The 22856-nt window shown below is 46.9% G+C and overlaps 1 protein-coding gene across 3 annotated transcripts in view; it reads right to left on the minus strand.

Annotated features, from left to right (window-relative positions):
• The window catches only part of LOC135899082 (neprilysin-1-like), a 72926-nt gene extending 50622 nt beyond the window's left edge, over window positions 1–22304 (minus strand). For all 3 annotated transcript variants that reach the window (XM_065428342.2, XM_065428343.1, XM_065428341.1), the window contains exons 1-4: window positions 22053–22304; window positions 19087–19184; window positions 15517–15782; window positions 5236–5539 (exon numbers count right to left, since the gene is read on the minus strand). In XM_065428342.2, coding sequence (XP_065284414.1) covers window positions 5236–5539; window positions 15517–15782; window positions 19087–19122 — 606 coding nt within the window. In that variant the 5' untranslated portion in view covers window positions 19123–19184; window positions 22053–22304. The remainder of the gene's footprint in view (window positions 1–5235; window positions 5540–15516; window positions 15783–19086; window positions 19185–22052) is intronic.
• Between the last annotated feature and the right edge of the window lie 552 nt (window positions 22305–22856).

Genomic DNA, 22856 nt, shown 5'->3' on the forward strand with positions numbered 1-22856 from the left:
GTTGTGGAAGAGGTTCATTGAAGAGCGACACCCACCCAGTGGCACGGAGAACATGAGAGTGGCGATGTCACGCCTGATGCACTTTGCACTCCTGCCCAGTATCATGTGTGACCCCAAGGCCCCAAGGGTGGCCAGACATTCATGCAAAAATTGCTCACCTAGAGGGGCATTGATGTCATGCTTAATTATAAACGTCTAACCGCTTTCTTTAGGGGTACAGGGCGTTCACCTTAATTTGCACCGAAGTCTATGTGCAATGACTATCCAACTACGGTTCCTTTCTCCTTCCAGGCTGCTTCGCTCACTGGCTGCTTCGCGAAAAAGACCATATAGTCGACACACGACGAAAACTGAGTTTATCCGACAAGAATGCGTTGCATTTACAGGGCAGAAGCATTGCGAGCGTGATTTTTTAAGTAAAGCCAGGATGATTGTCAAAGTCAAATGTTGCTCCTACCGTGAGCAACCTGCCGCAGTTCGTGCCGCGGAGCGCTATCACCAGATTTATGAAGTTCGAGTACCACGCTCCGAGCTCTCGCGGATATAGTCACACACTCGCAAGCCACTTCATCTTGACACTCTCTATAGGAGCGTGTCTTTGATGAGACAGCGAAATTCCTCGTTCTGTTCGGAGACAACTGCCACGTCTTACTTTCGGCTTAGACGAGTAATCACACAAAAATTTTCTGTCCCAGTTCTTAATGCGATAGAATTCTTTCGGTAATTCACGCACTTTCCGGGGGATATATATGTTCGTATATGTTCGTATGAAGCCGTATTCTTGCCAACCTGGATCACTGGGTAGATCGTGGTCGAATGGGTAGTGCTGAGATAACGTAGTTTGAAACCAACCATGCAGCCCATTGGGATCAATGAGCATGCGGCAGTTTGTACACATGTGCCGCTCTTCAACAAACCTATTTCATGCCGACATTGGCCATTGCAGACATTGGACTGAGTAAGCACAACTCTTCGAATAAACTCAATCTGACACCGACTTGGACCAGTGCGTATGTGCCACTCGGTCGGTGCTGGTTGTCAATGAAACTCTTTAATCTAAATTATGGGGTTTTACTTGCCCAAATCACGATCTGATTATGAGGCACGCCGTACTGGGGGACTCCGGAAATTTGGACCTCCTGGGTTTATTTAACGTGCACCTGCGTAGGCAGTACAAGCAAGTACAAGCGTAGGCCACCACGGCGGCTAGTGCTAGTCTCCAATAAAGCTATTTGACGCCAACGTGGGTAACTAGGGGTATGCCACTGTAAATGTGCCGGTCTACAATGATGAAAAATATCTTTTATAAATTTCTCCGTTGGTGTGGGGAATCGAGCCCACCTCATAAGGGTTGTTTAAGAACAGAAACCAGACACATTTGCAAGCTGCGCCACAAATGCCGTGGGTATGTGCCGCTCTTCAATGTACGTCTCGCCAACTTGAGTCACTGAGTATGTGCCCATGAGTGTGCCTCAGGCAAGGGAAAAATTGTTAGCGTTCGCAGGCAGCGGCGAGCCACGCTTGTCGTCTTGGAGGCCACGCGCGGACTTCCCGGTAGCCTCACTAGATGGCGCAGCGTGTCGAGAAAGAAGCGCGCGATGCCCAGTTGTCGCATGACGCGTTTCTCAGCCTTCACACCCACCGGCACGTCGTGCATTTCGGAGGCAAAGTGCGGGCTTCGTGGTACCGCCGCTAGATGGCGTCGAGTGTTCTTGGACAATTGGGGAAGAGGGGCCCCGCTGCTGTGCACGCTTCACGCATATCTCCTTTCTACTGTGGCAATACGATTGTGCAGCTATACTCATTCAATGCTAACGCATTACCGTCGACAGTCATCGTGAGATGGGTTCAGGCGGTTTTTTTATTTGCTTTATGAGATAACTGCCGACCCCGTAACTACAGTGTTAGGCCACAATTACTGAAAACGCAAGGAGATAGTCACTAATACCCTCCTTAGGGCTACCATTTCAAAAAGCGCGCCAGATTGCGCATGGCTGCTTTTTTAAGTAGTAGTGTTTTCATTTGTCTTATGAACAACTTTGCATTGTAGAATGGTGCACAGAAAGAAGTCACAGATTATAGTACTGAAATAGGACCTCTTGTTAGTAAGCAAACAATACTTCAAGGCATAGCATTTGTTTACATGTTATCTCAGTACTTCACGAAAATCGCAGGCGGTGCTCGCAAACCGCTGACACATGCGCCAGTCAGCCTAAATTTCCAGTGTTGCCAAGCCACAATATGAACGTGTATAGCCGAAAACAGGACGGATTCCACATTAACTTTAAAGCCCAAACCCCGTGACAGTGATTTCGTGCGCGACGACGACGAGCGACAGCTTTGAGGAACTAAACGGGCCGTCGAGCGAGCAATCACTAGTTCTTGTCGCTCGATCGCTTGGTTCTGGAGATCTACAATTCGTCGCTCGTAGCCCACAAGTGTTATGAGCGACTAGCCAATAGCGCGAAGCCGATACTGGATGCACGTAGACCAGTCAAGTTCTACCGATTGTCGCACGCAACGAGCAAACGACTAAATTTTGATACGTGCAAGGACAAGAACCTACTGCAAGGCCTTCAGAAATATCTTACGCTGCTCCTTACAGTGAATCACATGAGCCTAAATTAATTGAGCACGCGTCACGCCAGTTTCGGCCTCATACCGGCAACACCGGGGAGACGTCGCTTAATGTCATCGCTCGCATGGGGTACTTGTAGACGACGAGCGAACGGGACAGCAATCAATCGCATCGCTTGTCGCTGTCGCTTGCAAGATCGCTTCCATGGGATTCCTACTTTCTTTCCTCTGCGCGTTCACGCTTTCCAAACGGGACCCGCCGAGGTTGCTCAGTGGCTATGGTGATAGGCTGCTGAGCGCGAGGTCGCGGGATCGAATCCCGGCCACGGCGGCCGCATTTCGATGGAGGCGAAATGCGAAAACACCCGTGTACTTAGATTTAGGTGCACGTTAAAGAACCCCAGGTGGTCAAAATTTCCGGAGACCCCCACTACGGCGTGCCTCAATCAGAAAGTGGTTTTGGCACGTAAAACCCCATATATTATTATTACTTTCCAAACGGGATATAACCATATTTGTCCCCTGTTGTTATCACTCGATGCTCATAGTGACTGTGCGGCATAGGCATGTCGCTTGTTTTAAGACACGCGGCACCGTTTAACCTTCTCCTCTTCGCTCCCTTTTATTGCGTTTTGAAAAGCTTCCGACAAGGTGAGCACGATGCGACTTCGACTACATGCACCGACCCACGCATTCGTGGTAACGCGTGAGTTCGAACCCTCAATTTTCGTGACGTGCGTAGATGAGCTTTAAACAAACTCTAGCCATGAAATTTGGCGCACTTTTTGAATTTGTCACATTAAAAGAAGTTATAAAGACAAGTTGTTGCATGGTTGAGGAACAGAGCAAAAAGCAAAGGCGAGACAAAAATTCTGTCAGTTGTCACGAAAACTTGGGGTGAGTGTAGGAGGGGGCCGTCACGTGGTATCACTGATCCGTGGGTCGGTGCTATGTCGGTAGCCTCATTGCGCTTACTTTGTTGAAATTTTCAGACGACTGCATCACCGTCATTTATATACCATCACACTTCCCTACAGCTCCAATTTGAGCCTGTTCTGGAAGCTGCCCGGCCCACTAACGGCTGCGCGCGCTCTCGGGACCTCAGCTCATGTCGCCTTTGCTCCACCACTGACAATGTCACAGGGCAATGTTTATTTGTAGGCACTATTGGCCAGGTGGTGCTACTAACCAGATGGCGGTACCGCACATGCTTTCCTATCCGCTATTTTAAAGCCGCGAACGGGACAAAAAAGGATCCGTCGCCTTTCGGCAACTGTTTGCCGAAATAGGCATCCTTATTTTGGTTCCGCCGTTATTTGGGCCGGGTTTCCTACGAACCACGGTCGACTTAATGACGTATACTATAATGGCGTTGTGCCGTGAATATGCTACTACTGCCTTCCAAGGCATCGTTTCGCCGGTTGCAACAGCTGTAGTGCCTTCTTGCTCACCAGTTGCCGATGTATCGACGCAGCCTTTCTAATGTTGAATTCCAATGGCGGAGTCGGAGCTAGTTTTTCTGCTCGTTTCGGAGCAAGTTTGTTCCAATGGCAGAGTGAGGGCAGGAGTAAGGTGTTGCAATGAGAGAGTCGGAGGCGATTCAGAGCGGGAGTCACTCCGTGGAGCAGAAAAAGATGCTCCGCCAAAATCGGCGGAGTGGACCGGAACTCTGCGTGACGTATTTCCTTTACCACGTTTGTCTGCCGGGAGGCGCCACCGGTCACGACTCGCGAGGAAGCAAAAGCTGCTGCACGCTTGGCGACATATCCATTCCGAACTTCTAACAAAACAACAGGTGAACGGCGCTGAAGAGACAAGTGACCGGTGTGGTGGTGCTGGGAGCAAACAGCGGAAGGAAATTACAACAAGCAAGGTATCCTGGGTAACTCAGTAATAGAACTTCCGCTTCCGCCTTGCTCCGGTAGCGCAGGTTGTGTTCCACTCGCGGATCTGGAGGCGTTGCTCTGCGCCAGAGTCGAGTGCTCGCTCGCGGAGTCCGTCGGCTGCTCCGACTCCGCCATTGGAATTGAACATAAGAGTGTTTCTCTACACAATCACAACCTCTAAAGAAAAAAATAAATTAGAAAAAAAGGGAAACTACTTGTCACAGCTTCCGCCATCATAGACTACTGGTAACCTGTCTTGTTACGGCCGCGTGAAGTCACCAAAGGCCAGCTCGCGGTAAAATGCGCGTTGTTTGAGTGTCGGTTGCGTATGCACGAGGTTCGCCGATTTATATTGAGGCGCGCCGCATTGTAATAAAACCTTCCTTGCAAGTCTTCTCGCTGATACTTCATCTCACTCTTTTCTGAATGTGACGTGGCCTACTGTAGGTCCGTATTAACGGGGCAGTGATCAAGCTTTGAGCCTCACCAAGCTTGATTTGTATACAATATTTATTTGTTTATAGTTTTTATTTCTATACAATTTCTCGTGTGCAACAAAAATCAAATCGAGGAACCATTGAAACCTACTATAGTCAGGGTCGCTCACGGTCGAATAAAGCAGCCCAACAAATAAAAGATTCATATTTTAGTCTTTGTGCTACCAGCGGCAACTTGCTCGACGTTTGAATTTCACAGATTAGAACGTTTCGAAACGAATTGGGCCCGAACCCCGAAAAACCGGTCAGAGGCGTCGGTTCGTGCGACGCTGTACCTCCTGGACGCTGTAGTTCCTGGGGTTCGAATACCGGCCGCACACGTATCGGGAGAAGTCGTGGCACGGGTTCGTCGACGTGTCCATGCTTTCGAGCAGGGCTTTGCTGTACCGGAGACACCCTTCGGTCCGGCACGTCTTGTTCTTCCCGCGAGCCACTCCGATGCCCACAAGGACGCCCGTGACGGTCACCAGGAGCAGGACCGTGACTGCGATCACGGCTACCACCAGCACTGTTTGTTGGTGGAACTGTACACCTCCCGACTTCCGGGTGGTCGTTGACGATGCTCGGGAGTCCTTCAACCTGCGCACGGTGAGCATTGTGGCTGTGTCAAGGGAGAGGGTTTTACGCTAAAGGCACGGGGAAGGGTTACGCGCGCGGCTTCCCGCGTTCCGCGGCCCGTCTGGTCCTTCCGTTGTGGCACGTCCACCACCGTGGACAATAGCCATCCTGCTATTCGGGAGTGGATCAGAAGCAGGCGCGTCGCCAGGATATTTTTTCGGGGGCGGGGGTAGTATAGGTTTTATTATTATGTTTTAAATATTCCATGCTTTGCGCTCAATAATACAGCTATTACATTGAGCAGGCACTTGGTCTGCCCAAAGGCGTGCACCAACCTGTACTTGTCTGGGGCGTCTCCTCGAAGTATATGCCCCTTTGCTCACAGGCGGCGTGCCAGGCATAAAGGGAGAAAGGCGCCGACTTGAAAAAAAGAATTCGGGGGAAAGGGGGGGGGAAGGGACGCTGAAGCTCATACAACGCCGCTCACCCTGGCTGCGCCACTGATCAGAATTGATAACAAAAAAAGAGAAAAAAATCAGCTGCAACTGGAAGGGTGATGCCGTAATTATCCTCTGGTTGCCAACCCTTTTTAAAGAAAGTGGATGCTACCACGTGTGTGTAAGGGCACTGTACCGTCACATACGACGAGAAACGCCTGTGAAGTGCCCTAATATCGCGCTATTATACAGGACGGAGAGCCAGCACAACGAGCTGCGATACGGTCGCCGCTACGTTATTACATAAGCGAAAAATCTATTTCAAGGTGAAGCAACTTCAGAGGTGGGCACATTGTCCAAGTACATAGATACATGTCGGTGTGCGCATGTAGCCGTGTCATTTGATCAAATTGTCTTTTTGGGCGCTAAAGACCGCTTACGCAATGTGGTAGCGCGTTGCGCTGTTAAGCGCGGGATGACGTGTTGGAGACCGCGCGGCGGCGGCCGCCGCATTTAGACGGGGACGAAATGCTAAAACGCTCCTGTAACGAGCATTGGGTGCACGTTACCCAACCCCAGGTGGTAAAAACTAGTTGTCCACTAGTTGTCTGAGATGGTGTGATTATTTTTTTACAAGCATGTTTTTCCCACTTTCCTTTCACCGATGATGTTCGACCGCCCGTCGGTGTACAAGGGATATTTCTTACTCCGTGAACGCTAAGGAACGAATTAACAGCCGATACTAAATGTGTTTAAATAATAAATACGCCTTCCAACACATCCGCTACCGTTGAAAACTGTCCTTGCAGAAATAAGAACCTTAGGCTCAAGCGCAATGAACACATATTCTACGAGGCAAGATGCAATCTTGTGCGCGGTTTTTCATTAAATTGAGCAGTTTGTGTTTCTGGACAATTTGTACTTGTCGATGCCAATATATCAAGGTTTGAAACGTAGCTGCTCGGTGGCGCAATGGATGGAGTGTCCGGCTTCCACGTGATCTTCCTGGGTTCGAATCTACCGCAGTACGTTTCTTCACAGACACATATCGTGACAAATTGCTTGTTTTTTTATCACATTTATGTAGTAATGCTACCAGAATGTATGACGTGCTAAAGGCGTCATTTTAGTTCAATTTCGCTTCTATTTCAGTAAAAAAAACTTTCATATAGGTGTTAGTCAAATAAGGGGCTTGTTCCAACACTAATAACGGTTCTCGTCTGGTGACGAGCTCATTTTACCGCTTCAAGGCTGTTGAAATGTTTAGTGTGTACCTACTTTTAGCCAGTGTACTAAATAAGAATTACTGTCATTGGCTGATAGCTTTCTTTTTCCTTTGATTTATTGGCAATTGCACAGAAACCACAACTTGCCACGTTCTCGGTTTATTAACGTTTTTTTGTGCGATGTCACTTTATAATATACCTCCAACGTAGCCACTCCTGAATGTGTCAGTTACGCTAGGTTTATTTATGCCGTTCTCCAAACTTAAAGCAGCTCCGTTTTGAAGTTTTGTAGTAGCTTACAGAAAGATACAATAACGTTTCGTCACTCGTTTGCTTTGGGGGTCGACATGAGAAAGCGTTCAGCTTTGAACATTCTTACGTTACATATTATTTAAATATCTCGTTTGTCGGCATACCCTGTAACGAGCGCACTCATATGCCACACGTGACTTACACGTGACAGTGAGTTTTAACGCGATAACAGTAAGGGCCCCGTGTCGCTGAAAATCCGGTGTTGGTGCAGTTGTTGGGGTGCGAAAATTGCAGTATATATTTAGGCATATGTATATGCCACGCCTTGCTGTATGACATGCGGTATATATACGGGTTGTATTGCCACACTATTCTATCACTGAAGTTGCTCATACCTTGTCTGACATTCTTAACAAAGTTATCCCTCGAAATTTTGAGAATGACAGCCCGCAAACAGTTGTCATGAAACAATATGCCTACAGCGCATGCCTCTTGCGTTGAACCTTTTAACCGTTAAATAATGAATGTGCGAAACAACAGCAGCCTGAAAATTATGTAAATTTCTGGCGCTGCTGTGCACTACTTTCGGGTTCGGCCCACGCAAGAGGTCACGTTTGTTCCCAAAACGCTCGCCTTCGTGCATAGGGTTTGCCGCCAGCATTTCCTGGTGAACATTATGGTTACATAAGCTGCCGTTGTCGGGACGGGAGATGATGATGATGATGATGATGATGATGATGATGAGCAGGAGGAGGAGGAGGAGGAGGAGGACTGGGATTTTTATGGCGCAGTAGCCATGCAGACTATAACGCGGAAGGGAAAAAAGCAGTCACGGATCATTGAATGCAATCGTGCTCCACTCTTAAAGGCGAAGCTGAAGCGTCCTCCAATCTTTAGTGTGTGGAGCCAGACATTAGTGGAATTAATATTTGTAAACGTGAGCGAAAGCCAACTAAATTTAAGGTGCAATCTGGCCAACATATTTTTCTGGGTCCTTTGTGTTTGTTAAAGATGTAATCGCAAAATTATTTTCCAACAGCGACATCTTGCTTTGACGGTTAGATGACGGTTCGACATTTTATTCCTGCTTGGTTTGTGTAGTAAAAAAAGAAGGACGGGGAAAGGCAGTGCCGATGGTAAAACAGTGTCAGCAGAACGGAGCCACTAACGATCAGAGTTTAGAGCAAAGGTTCACGTCAGAAGGAAACAGTTGTCAGTGCACTAACAAGGAAGTAGCCTTGCCCAAGCAAGTATGTACACGCGCAGCGTACTTAGCATTTCTTTCTTTTGTTTTAATGTGGGCTATAGCGTCCTCAAACTGCACGGTTAGTTATGAGGGACGATTCTACGGTTTCATTTCGACCGTATGTTGCTGTTAAGCGTGCCACTAAAGCGAAGTACAGGATTTTTTTTTTGCATTCCACCCCTCTCAGAACACACCCACCGCGACCGGGCATTGAACTGCCACATAGGCGACGCGGCGGGCAATGCCGCAAGAAATGGCCAGGCAAGCCGCAAGCGCGATCTGTTTGTAGTGAGGGATCTAGCCAGCGAATCTGTCTGCAGACGTTCTTACACTCAAGGATGGCAAGCGAATGCAAGAGCGTGGGGATAGGTTGTTGGGTTATGGACATCGTACAGTGTTTAAGGCCATACCTGCCATTTAAAGGGACGTTAAATGGCAATATTAAATTTAAAAAACGACGTTAAAAAACTCTAATCAGTCTACCAGTCTTCCACCGCTGCTTGCGTGGCGGTCTTCCTGCTGCGTCCCGTGGTCCTTCGTCATGGCCCACCACGTGTCATCATCAGCGACCGTGGTCGCCAGTTCACTGCTGATGCCATTGAAGAGTTACTTCCTTTGTGCACTTCACAGTTCCGTCATACCACGCCGTATCATCCACAGACTAATGGCCTCGTTGAAAGGACGAACAGAACGCTGACCAACATGCTTGCCATGTACGTCTCCTCCAATCATAAGAACTGGGATGACGTGCTTCCGTTCATGACTTACGCCTACAACACGGTGAAACACGAAACCACGAACTATAGCCCATTTCATCTCCTGTATGCAAGGTTACCGCGAAGCCCTCTGGACACTTTCTTACCCTTCGTACTGCACAGTGACGATTCTGTATCGAAGACATTGTGTCTCGCCGAAGAAGCCCGTCGAATAGCTCGTCTTCGTACTCTGGCCTCGCAAAGTCGCTCGAAAAAGCGATACGACGACCGTCACGTATAAGTATCGTTGGAAAAAGGTGACTTGGTCCTTCTTTGGACATCGCAACGCAAGCGTGGATTGTGCCAAAAGTTCTTGTCACAATATTCAGGCCCATTTGTAGTTGTGGACCGCCTGAGCGAACTCACTCACGTCCTAGCTCGCCTCCTGTGCAATGGTCGGTGATCAAGCAGAACTCAGCTGACTCATATTGCTCGCCTGAAGCCTTTCTACCCTGCTTGTACATCCTGACTCGCCCCGCGGGCTTCGTCTGCTTGCGGGGAAATGTAACGGATACGAAAGGCGCGGACAAGAAGAAAGAAGAGAGGACGAAGAGAACGAGGAGTTAGAGAGGCCGGGCTGCGCTACGATCACGCTATCATCATCGTCCAGTTCTCCTGTAAATAAAACCATTTCTTCGCAACTCTTCGTAACAATATGTAGCAATGCCAATCGCATGCTAGGCTATTTGCGCCGAAACTTCTCATCCACACCATCGTCACTGAAACTAACTCTCTACAAAACATTAGTGTGCTCCAAACTAGAATACGCATGCGCCATTTGGAACCCGGCTAACATTACACTCATAAACAGCATCGAAGCCATTCAAAATCATGTAGCACATTTCATCTTATCAAACCACTCCCGATATGCTAGCGTTACCTCAATGAAAACAACACTTAAAGGGACACTAAAGGAAAAAATGATTTCTTCTGCATCAGTTAATTGCCGTTCTACAACACCAAAAAGATCACTCTTACAACCATAAGACGTTTGGTAAGCCAGAAAAAGCGTAAGAACGAAATACGGGTGGCGACGCCTACTTTTGTTCCCGCACCTGGGAGCTGTGACGTCTTGAGTTTTGATGGCAGCTTCTAGGGCCTACTAATTATATATAGCGGTAGAGATTGACTACATTGTGTTCTAAAGAAACCAAATAATAAACATGGCAAGTTTAGTGAACCTTTATTTGGCCAACGCGGTAGAAATGCGAAAACATACTTTGAAATCCCTAATGTCACGCTGACGTACCGGCTCTGGGGTTTCCGCACGAAATTCAAATACCGGTACTTGGACCTTCATTTTGTCATCCAATAATCAAACCATTGTTTTGAAATGAGTGCCTGCAGGGTTCTCAAACAATGCTTCAATTGTCCACACTGATTTATTGTTTCGCTTTAGTGTCCCTTTAACTTGCCAGAACATTCTTTCCGTCGTAGATGCTTCCGCCTTTCGCTCTTCTATAAAATCTACTACCCCAACCCTTTGTTGAAAGAACAGCTTATCACCTAACCATCATACATATCTCGCTCTGACCACAGTTTCTTCACATAATAAACTTTGTACTAATGCATTCATCCCTAGCACAAGCAAAGATTGGAACCACCTTCCCGCCACCGTCGCAGTCATATCCTGGATGTCGACACCTTCAAAACCAGCATTCATGAAACGCCACGTTGAATATGTTTTTGTATCTCGCAATTTTTTTTAATTTTCACCCAGTCCTTTCTGTAATGTCTTCGGGCCTTGAATGTATATTAAATAAAAATAAATAAATAAATAAATAAATAAATAAATTGTTTACATTACTTTTTCGGCAGCTTCAACAACTAGACAGCAGAAGAATCTTAATATGCTGTCACATACTTCTCGTACAAACACGCTTATGAATATTTTTCCCCGATACCATTCAGTGCTGGAATGCTTTGCCTGGAAATGTTCGCGAATTGCCCGTAAAGGAATTTGCAGCAGCTACTGAACGCTTTTATTATCATGTAGATCTTATTGCTTTATCTTCTAACTCACTAATATTACAGCCCGAATTGTACTGCAGTATATACAAATTAAATAAATAAATATAATGTAATATCAGCTGGAAGATAAGTGATTGCATGAGGGTTTAACGGTAGCTCCTTTCTCAAGGTTGTCTAATGGGCTTATACTTAGCAAATAAAAAAATAAATATATAAAAACAACGTTTTCGCTTTTCTCAAGGCGATGAATGCTGCGGATGGTTCACGAACAAGTTCGAAGGCGCTTTCAATCGCATCGAGGAGTGTCCACTCAGGAGCAATGGAGTGTTACTAGAAAAAAGAAATTATACCATTGAGCGCAATTGCTTGTCTGACCGAGAGTTGTGAAAGATAGAGAAATAAAGTACAACAAAATATAATTGACTGTTAAACATAAAGATCGATATAAACTGTAGCACTGCCATTTGGCTCTGGTCAGAACACAGCGAACCATATTCCCTCTCACTTTAGATATGCGTCTTGCGATTCGAGGCGACCTTAAATTTTACTTCGCAAAATAAGGCGTATTTATTACGTGGAAGCTGTTACATATATCGACCTATTCAACGAGTGGAGTGGCCAATTTCTGCGACGAGTGGGCACGACGCACCGCATGCCACGTGACCAGAGCACTTATTACGTCGCAAACCTGTGAGAGCGATAAGGTGATTTGACGTGTGAGCGTAGGGCTACAAGTTCTTGCTCTAAGGGTATAGGATACGAAATAATTTTGTTGAAGGCCACGCAGTCTTGTACGCAACGAATTACCTGTAATCCATTACGCCTTTTTTTTTTGCCGTAGCCTGGTAAGTTAACGATTACATTGTTTAGTCGGTAAAGCTCACTGAAATTCAATTACTTTCTTTCAATAACCAATTACATGTAACCAGTTATATAGTTGTCGAAGCAAGTATAACAGGCGACGCGACTATCAGCACTTAAATTTGGCGGGGGCTACAGTGTCCAAAGCGATGAAAACATTTACATGCCCTACCTCATTCCACGAATCAGCGCACAGCAGCCTTCATCACCTACACATGACAGGATTGCTGGTTTGCCCCCTTCTCTTGTAAGACCGAATTCATGTTTTTTTTCTTTTGTAGTCCCCGTCCCTCTCTCTCCCTCTCCTGGGTGCGCTTCTAAGCAGCCATCATAGGCACTAAAAGTTTCTGCGCTTAATTCATCGCTTAGTGCAATCTCACTTCCCTGATGCAGACAGATGTGGCCGTTAAGCGAATGTGTTATTATTTGATTGCTATATACTCGACACATGAACACGTGCTTTCGAGATTATGACACAAGAACATCATTATTGGGGCTCAATAATATGAAATTTTATATTAGATTACACATTTGGCCACTCGTTCAAGAAACGTGAAGCTTTACTGGCGACCAGTAGAGATAGTCGTTTAAGTCTACATGGCTACCGAGTGAAGGGCACCGACAGGGGGGGGGGGGGGGGGCGCACGGGTTGTTGATCAGCACTCGTGGACGGCCGCATCTCGAAACACCGCTTCTCTGGCTCGATAGTGATTGCCACTTCCGACGCTGATGCCGCGAGATCACCCAACACGATTATTCAGTTTTTCACAGGCCCTGTCACGAGCGCATTTCACCTACAACCTCAGCAACAATAAATCGCTGTGCTTCATAGAGAACCCAGAGCCGGGCATCACGGCATTGTGTAACCTCACTGTTTTGAGCAAGGTGTTCGTACGTCCATACAAAGCCTCTCTCTCCAGCCCGAACATTGAATGAGTCTTTAGTGTCGCTACCAGATGCATTCACAAGCAAAGGAGGAAAGAGTACCGAATAAAGTCTTGAAAGCAATTCTGAGGGAAGATAAACAACGTGTGAAGTGCTGCACAGGACGCAAGAGCCAGTTCAGCTCTTTCCACTTACTGAACTTGTGCAATGTTAATCAAAGTGGGAAGGAAAGTAAAGTTAGAGTAATCGACTACATTCCACTAATTAGTTAATTTCATGGGGCAATAATTGGTAATCGCAATAAATTTTTTAAACGTCATTGTATATAACTGGTTACTATTTTTCTGTGACGTGTCTGACGTGTGAAGTCTGAGAAGGCGTCACGAGTCAAAAACAACCGCCCTGCGGAGCACACAGAACGATACATTTATGACCGCAGTACTTGCGTAACATCCCTAATATTGGCTGTTATAAGTGCGAATGGAATGGAGTACAACTTGCACAGCTTTCCCTCATTCTAGCAAGCTCATTGGACGCGGTTGTTTCTACCACAGATCGCAAAAACAGTGGCTAACCTTGCGGCAAGCTGGCCAACCGAACGCGTTTAACAAGTTTTCGAGACTTGTAATGTTTCCAACAGATTCCCTCTATACTTCAACTGATTCTGATAGTCGGAGCAGTCATTTCTCTGGGGCGCATTCGATGTCGTAGTCGTATCGGATGTCTCACGGATGTTGGAATTTCATGTAACCTGATAACGTCTGTCAGAAACTTGCAGGATGCGGTTGTTGGTACACGACAGAGGGTGCGAAATATAGCATGTGGAATTGTGCCATGTAGGAATGCTAATAGCATGTTTCTTCGACACAGTTCGCGACAATTCAAAAATGCCGGCGAGGCTTCTGCCAGGCGCGTCGTTGCTCGTATCGGACGCCGCGTCCGTCGAGGAAGGAAAAGCTTTAGGTGGGAACGTGAGCATGTCCCAGTAAGTTTTACCGCCTCCCACCGCCTCTTTCAGCAGGCTCTGCCGAAAAGAACATCTGCGAAAGCAACGTGCGGCTGGCATGCAGCCGCACATTGCTACGAATAAGTGCGTAGGTTACAAGAAGCGACCAAAGTACCCGAAAAAGCGCGCGTCAAGTAAAACGGCTCCAAATACACTGGGACGAGTACGCCAAGCGCAGGGTGACGTGTTGGACCGACTTTTGCAGAAAAGGGGAGACTAATGAAGCCGAGGTAGAGGATTCCTTTCGCTAGATTCTTTGTTGTTGTTTTTAGAGCGCAGCTCTTTGGCGTCCGTTCCTGGGTTTCGCGTCGTCGTCGGCATTGTCGTCGGCCTCGTAACCAGCTCCGCCCCCCTTTCATCCCCCCAGCGCTAGCAGCGACCGACTGATACCGCTGGATGCCGCTGACGCCGCTAGAGAGTCAAGATAACGTGACTGCATAGAACACCGTCGCCGCCATGCAGAAAGAGGAGGAAAGGGTCCCCCCCCCCCTGTTCTTGTGTGGCGGATAGAGTGCTCTTCAGTTGCCGACGCGCCGGTTATTTCACGTAGGCCCCGGCACGTCGACGAATACGTGACCACCTTCCCACGGCTAGACCTGGTTCTTAGCGCTGCGGAAGCGAGGGTATCATATTGTTTGTGTCGGCATCGGCGGCGTTGTCCCTGAAACCAACTCCGCAGCTGGGGTTGACTCACTATCGGCGTCAGCGGCATCAGTCAGTCGCTGCTATCTCTTCCCTCCTCCTTTTATTGTGTTGTCCGCTTGCTGCGCGCGCTTCTGCCCCCATCGTTTGCCGCTGGGTGTACACGCCGCCCCCCTCCCCCCTCTTCCTGCGAGTCTCCGGTTGTCAAAGCGCCGGCTCGAACTTAATTCCTTTCTTCGCTCCTCCTCCAATGCAACCCCTGTGCGGTGGCAATCAGAGAGCCAGATCGGTGGCGGCGGATCTGTATATGTGCACCGCCCGAGCCGAAATTGCCGCTGCCGTTCGCCACTGCGAAATTGAAACAGCTTATTTGCTGCGCTCAAATTTCGCATTAGGAAGTAACGTAATCGTCGGTAATTTTTTTTGTTTATCACACACCGTCAATGACGGACAACGACGACAATATATATATATATATATATATATATATATATATATATATATATATATATATATATATATATATATATATATATATATATATGGGTCTAATGCTCATGGGAATAGCAACGAAATAGAATGTTACATGACGCTCGCCTTGCCTTGGGAAGGCTGACTGCGTGAAGTAATGCACTCTACAATTTGTTTCCTTCCTCCGTCGGCCGCGACGTACCAGAGCCCAATGCGACGCGCCGGTTGCGCTCGCACTCTCCGTACCCTTGTGCTGATATCTTAGCGGCCGCCGGTGCGGTGCGTGCTCCTTGCACGTGCCACTGCTCCGCCAGCGCTTGGCCCGCGCCCATCGCCGAGCTGATCGGCTGCTGCTGCTGTACGGCAGCGGTCTCACCGGGCACCTCCTGCTTCAGGACGGACATCTTGGAGGCCCTCCTGTCGCGCAGTACCTTCGGCCGCTCCTTGGGCTGCTTTCGAGCCTTGGCCTGTTCTTGACGCTTGATACCTTCCACGAGGCCGGCGTACGGGTGCTGCGTCAGAAACGCGGGCGCGGGCGAAATTTTCGCACGATCATTCTGGGAAGCAGTATGACAAACAACTATGGCTAAAGGGTATCACTAATGGCGACAGTGATCTCCGTCGTGTAAAGTAGGGGAAACGCCGTATGACGCGGCGTCCGACAGTGCGTATCGACAGTAGGCGGGCAACTAGCTGTAACTTGGACCTTCTCAATTGAAACTTTAAACATGAGATTGAATTATGGGGTTTTACGTGCGTGCCGAAACCACGATTTTATTATGGGGCACGATGTAGTGGGGGACCCCGGAAGTTAATTTTGACCACAAGGGAATCTTTAACGTGCCCTCTATGCTCGGGGCACGGGCGCTCTTGCATTTTGCCCTCATCGAAATGCGGCCGCCGCGGCCGGGATAACCTTAAACGCATTGCCTGCGAAAACGAACCTCACTGGAAACTTTCACCTTGCGTGTAAACGCCTTTACTTGTACAATATGCCCCAACTCCGGCTCAGTTAAATAATGCTCGTTTTTTTTTTAACTGTGCGTGCGCTTGGTGAGCCCACCTTACCGCCCACATTTTTCCACAGAACTGCAATAGCAAGAGATAGGCTTTTGGCTGTTTACAAACGCGTATAGAAAGACTAAAAAAATGAGAAGGAAGAGTTTAAAGAAGTTGAATGCAATCAAGAGGAGCCGGCTGGTTAGAAATGAAAAAGAACAAATGGGAAATTAAATTAATCAATAAGCATGCACTAAGTGAATAAATATGAGAACAAAAAACTGAATAAAAAAGCCAGAATAAATATAAAGAGCTGCACAATAAATTTTAGCGTTAGTGGATAATAATCTTGTTATTAAAAATGAATAAGACGCTTTGCCAGCAAAATAATAATCGAGGCCGGGGATAGGGATAATCTTGTAATTTTACAGCAATGTCTTTATCATTATTTGTTCTATTTTGCAACAGCCAAGGGCCTACCTCATGCTTATTCCTGTTTAATGGAAAAACTGAGCGCACTATATTGCCAGCGCCTGCGCCCATGCTAAAATTGCATGGGCGCAGCCACCGTAGTCCTCCATAAAGAAAGCAACAAAATCCCAATAAAGAAAGGCCTCAGGTAGGGAGACACGATCTCTCCAATGCTATTCACAGCGTGTTTACAGGAGATATTCCAAGGCCTGGATTGGGAAGAATTGGGGATAAGAGTTAATGGAGAATACATTAGTAACTTGAGATTCGCTGATGATATAGCCTTGCTTAGTAACTCAGGGGACCAATTGCAATGCATGCTCACTGACTTGGAGAGGCAAAGCAGAAGGGTGGGTCTAAACATTAATCTCCAGAAAATTAAAGTAATGTTTAACAGTCTCGGAAGAAAACAGCAGTTTACGATAAGTAGCGAGGCACTGGAAGTGGTAACGGAATACATCTACTTAGGACAGGTAGTGACCACGGATCCGGATCATGAGTCTGAAATAACCAGAAGAATAAGAATGGGCTGGGGTGCGTTTGGCAGGCATTCTCAAATCATGAACAGCAAGTTGCCACTATCCCTCAAAAGGAAAGTGTATAACAGCTGTGTGTTACCAGTACTCATATATGCGGCAGAAACCTGGAAGCTTGCGAAAAGGGTTCTGCTTAAATTGAGGACGACGCAACGAGCTATGGAAAGAAGAATGATGGGTGTAACGTTAAGGGATAAGAAAAGAGCAGATTGGGTGAGGGAACAAACGCGAGTGAATGACATCTTAGTTGAAATCAAGAAAAAGAAATGGGCATGGGCAGGACATGTAATGAGGAGGGAAGATAACCGATGGTCATTAAGGGTTACGGACTGGATTCCAAGGGAAGGGGAGCGTAGCAGGGGGCGGCAGAAAGTTAGGTGGGCGGATGAGATTAAGAAGTTTGCAGGGACAACATGGCCACAATTAGTACATGACAGGGGTAGTTGGATAAGTATGGGAGAGGCCTTTGCCCTGCAGTGGGCGTAACCAGGCTGCTGCTGCTGCTGCTGTTGGTGATGATGATGATGATGATGATGACACGGTGGGCCTGCGTGGTTGGGAATAATTCTTTCACTCACGAGATTGGTCAACGCTGGACGCCGACGCCGGATCTTTTGCGACACGGGGTACTTAATGCTCCACCAGGTTCGTGCTGGAGCTTGGGGCCAGCAAAACGTATATTGGACGAGATCAACCCACTGGCGAATTCTCTGTGCCAATAAATGTTTTTAAAATTGGTGGATGAGCTTGGAGTTTCGTGGACTCAAGCTTCACAACCGCTCGCGACCGCTAGCCATGTCAGACGACAGCGGTCGGCGAGCTCCATAGGCATGAGCCGTCAACTGCACCGGTGTGTCCCGCCAGCCAGATCCTTCCGGGTTCAGTGCGACCGATAAGACCGACGTATAAGAATGGTTTGCATCCCATGATCGGGTGAGTCTCAACAACTGATGGGAAAATGCACCAAACTAAAGAAATTGATTTCTCGCACGGTTTTTAAGGCATGGCACAAAAACCACACAGCCGACGTTCACACACCGTCTGAATTTAAATGTGCGTGAAAAAAGCTGAAAAGTCAAAACAAAAGCCAGCCCGACACCTCGGGTGAGCCATGCTGTCTCCTGCCAGCAGCAGATTTAGCTCATCTTTTGACTATACCGCATCACAAATCCTGCCTGCATCACACGAATGGCTAACGGCCGCTCGAAATGCTCGGGGTTTCCTGTGAAATGCAGACCACAGCAAAACGAGAGAGACGGAAAACAAAACAGGAGCCGGTATCGTGAGGCAAGCGGTTATGGTATAGGAGAGTAAAGATGAGGAATGTTGTGGACACTGCTCGGACGCAATGCGAAGGCGTCCCCTCGGCGGGGAATGATAATAGCTTGCTTCTTCGCACAACCGCTCCGCCGCATTTCAAGATTTCTTTTATGTCTAAAGTCCTTCCCAAAAATTTTTTTCAGTACAACGTTCTTTAGAGGGTGCAGAACAACTTCCGGCGTACAGCCGCAAAATCATACGTGGTCTCAATCCTTTAATGGACATCTATAGCACCGTTTTTATGTACTTATTAACCACCTTAGTAACGTCAGCGGTCACAGCGCGGGCTGCCGCTATGCTTCGTTAAGTTAAGCTCTTTGATTATGTGTTTAGTTCGCGCCCATATAGAAACAGTTCGCCTCGGAGAAAACTGTATAGGACAATGCATTCACTTAAAGAACTCACGAGAAGCGTTCTTGTGAACGCACCTTTTTTAAAGTATATTACTGTATTTATGTGTTCACATTCACCGGTGTCTAAGTGCACTCACAAGTGACTTCTTTTTCGACGGCGTTGTTTGCGACATCTCGGTGTCCAGATGATGCACCTCGCGAGGAGTCCCGTCGCGTCCGTTCAGATCGGCGGGTACTGAAAATGAATGGCGGCACTTAATGCTGCACGAACACTTGGCGTTCGGCACATGAAATGGTGGAAACACGTCTTCCCTAAGAATGCACTCTTATTTCCAAAGCTGGAGGCGTGGGTACAGAAAGGTTGGCGAACCTGACTGGGCGTCGTATGCCAGTGCTAATTGCGTAGTACGAAACTGTATACAACGTAGCAGTAGCCGGATCAGGAATGTGCGCCCACTGTTGATTGGTCACATGTAGCTGTGACCATTTTCTGCTTCTATATAGGTACCTATTGGTACAAGGAACAACCTGTGAACAAGGGAAGGAACCACAGGCAACGTTTCGAGAAGAGGATTTGTCTCAACGGTGGCTTAATTTTTTTTAAAATCCCTGTTGATCACTTCAAGCCTCCATTTTCCTGTGTACCCTTCGTTTTGGTCCGATAGGTGCAGTAGTAGGTACCTACCTCATTAGGTCTAACATTCGATAAGTATGTACAACAGATGCCAAATACTGAGCGAGTAGTGGTGATAAACATTGAACAACTCCAACAGAAGCAGAAAACTGCGTAGCGTAATATTTACGCACGTGGTATATATTATGGCAAGAGCTTTATAAAAAACGTGATGTGCTGACTAATATATTATAAGGCCTCAAATAAACACTCAAACTATACGATACATGGGAATGAAACTTTTAAGAATAATGTCTTCTTTTAAACTGAACTTAAGCTAATCACGGGCACAATTTAGCTTCCCGCTCCTCAGGAATGAGGCCGGACTCTGCGGCCCACAACGTAAATAAAATGGCGACCTCGTACTGCAATGCTTGTCCTGTGTGCTTTCCTAGGTTCTTGTCCGTTCGCGCGCTGCTCACAATGGAACACAAAGCTGTCGCCACTCGGCAACAGCAATTGGTAAGCAAACGATATAATATTCAGCCATAAATGTGTGGAAGACTCAGGTCGTAAACTATGCAATGCTTCATAACCTGCTTCTGGAAAGTAATCGAGAAGGGCTGACGTTAACAACACTGTTTGTTGTAGTATCCACGGGACAAACTGCATAGTTTGGAACGGAATGAAATGGCTAATACTAAGGTGATATCTGGTAGTTACTGTGGGAAATACTATGACCTCGCCATGCTGACCGGCTGTTTCTTGTCCGACGCTTATCAGAAAGTAAAGTTTCTTCATACGAAACAAACTTCGGTCTCCTTTAAAAAAGAAACGAGCGACGCTGCTACTAGGAGAAATGGCACACGACATCGTCGAGCAGCACTTCAGCGACGATACCGCGTTTGGTATGAATGGCAACAAACGGCGCCGTAGAACATGGAGGTCAAGCAAAGAGACCGAGATGAACCCAAGACGCATTAAGAGTTTTTAGAGCGCCTTGTGATCGTCACGGTCTCTAGCTCGACCCTCGAGTTCGCTGGTTGCAGTTTGCTGCCATAAACAACCAAGTAGCCCAAGAATACCCTTTGACTAGTTTCTGGATGCCTATAAGTTTACCATGTGTTGCAGTTAAGAAAAAAAAAGACTTGAGAGAAGCTAAGCCTTGTTGGCCGTAATTCGTTGCCCTGAAGAGACCAAAAACTGCGAAAATCGCCAATAAGCGTTACAGTTACTGAATTCGATTGGTACTAAAATGCAGAGCGCTTAGGCAGAAATGACTGTGTGTATGAAGTGCTTCAGCGACAACTGCTTCCAAATGTTAAATTTAAGGGCTTCGGGGCAAAATGATAATATTGCTGTCGATTAATTATGCTAGAAGCGGACGTCACAATTCGTGCGATAATCAATAAGAAGCTCAGTAATAAAGCAAAATTGCGGGCGTATTATAATCGCGATCATTAAGACCATCAGTGCTCAAAAAATGTCTGCTGAGCGAGAACCATGACGCTAACACCACTTTAGAAACAGCAATCCTTAAAGAGTGCTGTTAACTGCATTGAGTCCCTTGTATCGCGTTCCCACAAGGACGTTACTTTGGCCCGCTTTACGACTAAACCAGCTGGAACACCAATATATTTCGTCGCTGATTTTAGGCACGAGTTATCTAGACTGAAGGAAAACTATAAGAATTTAATTATGTATGAATGCCTTCTAATGATTGACTTGCAATGCACAATTGCAGCATGCGCACTAAATTAATTATTCATAAAGATTATTTGTGAATTTTCGGCAAACAGCGAGCTTACTGGCAGTCATCTCGCAATTTTCGATGTTTGTCACTGCCATACATTTTGGCCAGTGATGAACTATGGCTGAATTCACAAAGCTTTTGGTTCCTAAGTGCTTTATGCATTGGCCAGCTTCCTTTACTAATATATGAGATTTTTTGAATATGGGCCAAAATTCACTAAATCTTCACACATATTCACAACATCACATTTACACAAAATCTCTCGCATATTAGCGAAGGCATGTTCAGAAGTGAAAATGTAGCTAATCATGTTGCTTGAGGTATCGGCAAGCATATTATCAATGGCCGCCGAAAAATACCAAAGCGCCCGTACTAATGACAATCTTTAATTTCGGCCCCTCGGCTGATATTAAAAAAGAAAAAAAAGCTTTTTCGCCAAAATTCTTCACAAGAGCAAATTTCAGCCATAGCTGAGGCTGGATATATTAGCGTGGACGGCCGGCCAACGGCAAAGATCACTTAAACGAAAGGAGATGCTTGGTGAATACAACCACTGGTGTTTGCTTCTCGAATTTTCTCAGTTTTTTTAAACAGATTGTCCCTGAAACAGACTGTACAGAGAAGTTGCCATGCTATTGGCTGAAAAATGTCGCGAGACACTGCAGCTCAGTCCATCGTGCTTGCAAATTGCCGCAAGTGCACTGAAACCATGAAGAAAAGCCGCATCCTGTACTTACCAGCGTGTTCCGAAGTGGCCGAGCAGCTGGCCTGTGGACGCCTGGCGTCGCAAGGTGCAGCTCAACGTCAGACGTGGGCGAGTTCCCAGGTCGCTACTCTGACCACCTCGTCAGTGTGGCAACGAGGATGCCAAAATCTCGCCGACACCGCCTGGACACGACGGCACGGTCGGCTTGTCTTAACCTCGTCGGGGCGGACTTCTGAGAGAGCGGGGATGCGGAGAACGAACGCTCGTCAGGAACGGATCTCTTCTTCTTTGACTTCTCTCGCGCGAGCACGCGGCCGCGATGATCATCATGGATCGGTTTGTGCTCGATAATGATGATGATCCCAGACCCTGGCGCACACTCAAAACGGGGGATTGTCCACAAAGCGAGCGGTAGTACAACAAGCAAAGACGGGAATAAAGAGTCGTATCAGCAATAAGAATAGTCCGAATATTAATCTGCGTTAGAAGTGAACTCAGAACAGAATATAGTAAAAAAAAAAGGTATCACTGAATAAACTCACTCTTGGAAAGCTTTGCGATTCCTTTTAATTAAAAGCTGCTCAAAGAGTCTCCTGATGCGTGTGATTATTATGGTGATGCGTGTGATTATGCGTGTATCTTATTTCCTAATTATGTAATATTATATATAGCTTACCCACGCCTCAGCTGTGAGGGAGGTCTCCCGTTAGTGTCTACTCTATGGCTAGTCCTGCGCGACTGTACTACGATATCATTATTAGGATTATCAGGATTGCACTGCCACCGGGATTGGTCACCTATACAAACCAGATTAAAACCCTTGTGAGCACACGTA

Source organism: Dermacentor albipictus, chromosome 7, assembly GCF_038994185.2.
Source record: "Dermacentor albipictus isolate Rhodes 1998 colony chromosome 7, USDA_Dalb.pri_finalv2, whole genome shotgun sequence".
Classification (NCBI taxonomy): Eukaryota; Metazoa; Arthropoda; class Arachnida; order Ixodida; family Ixodidae; genus Dermacentor; species Dermacentor albipictus.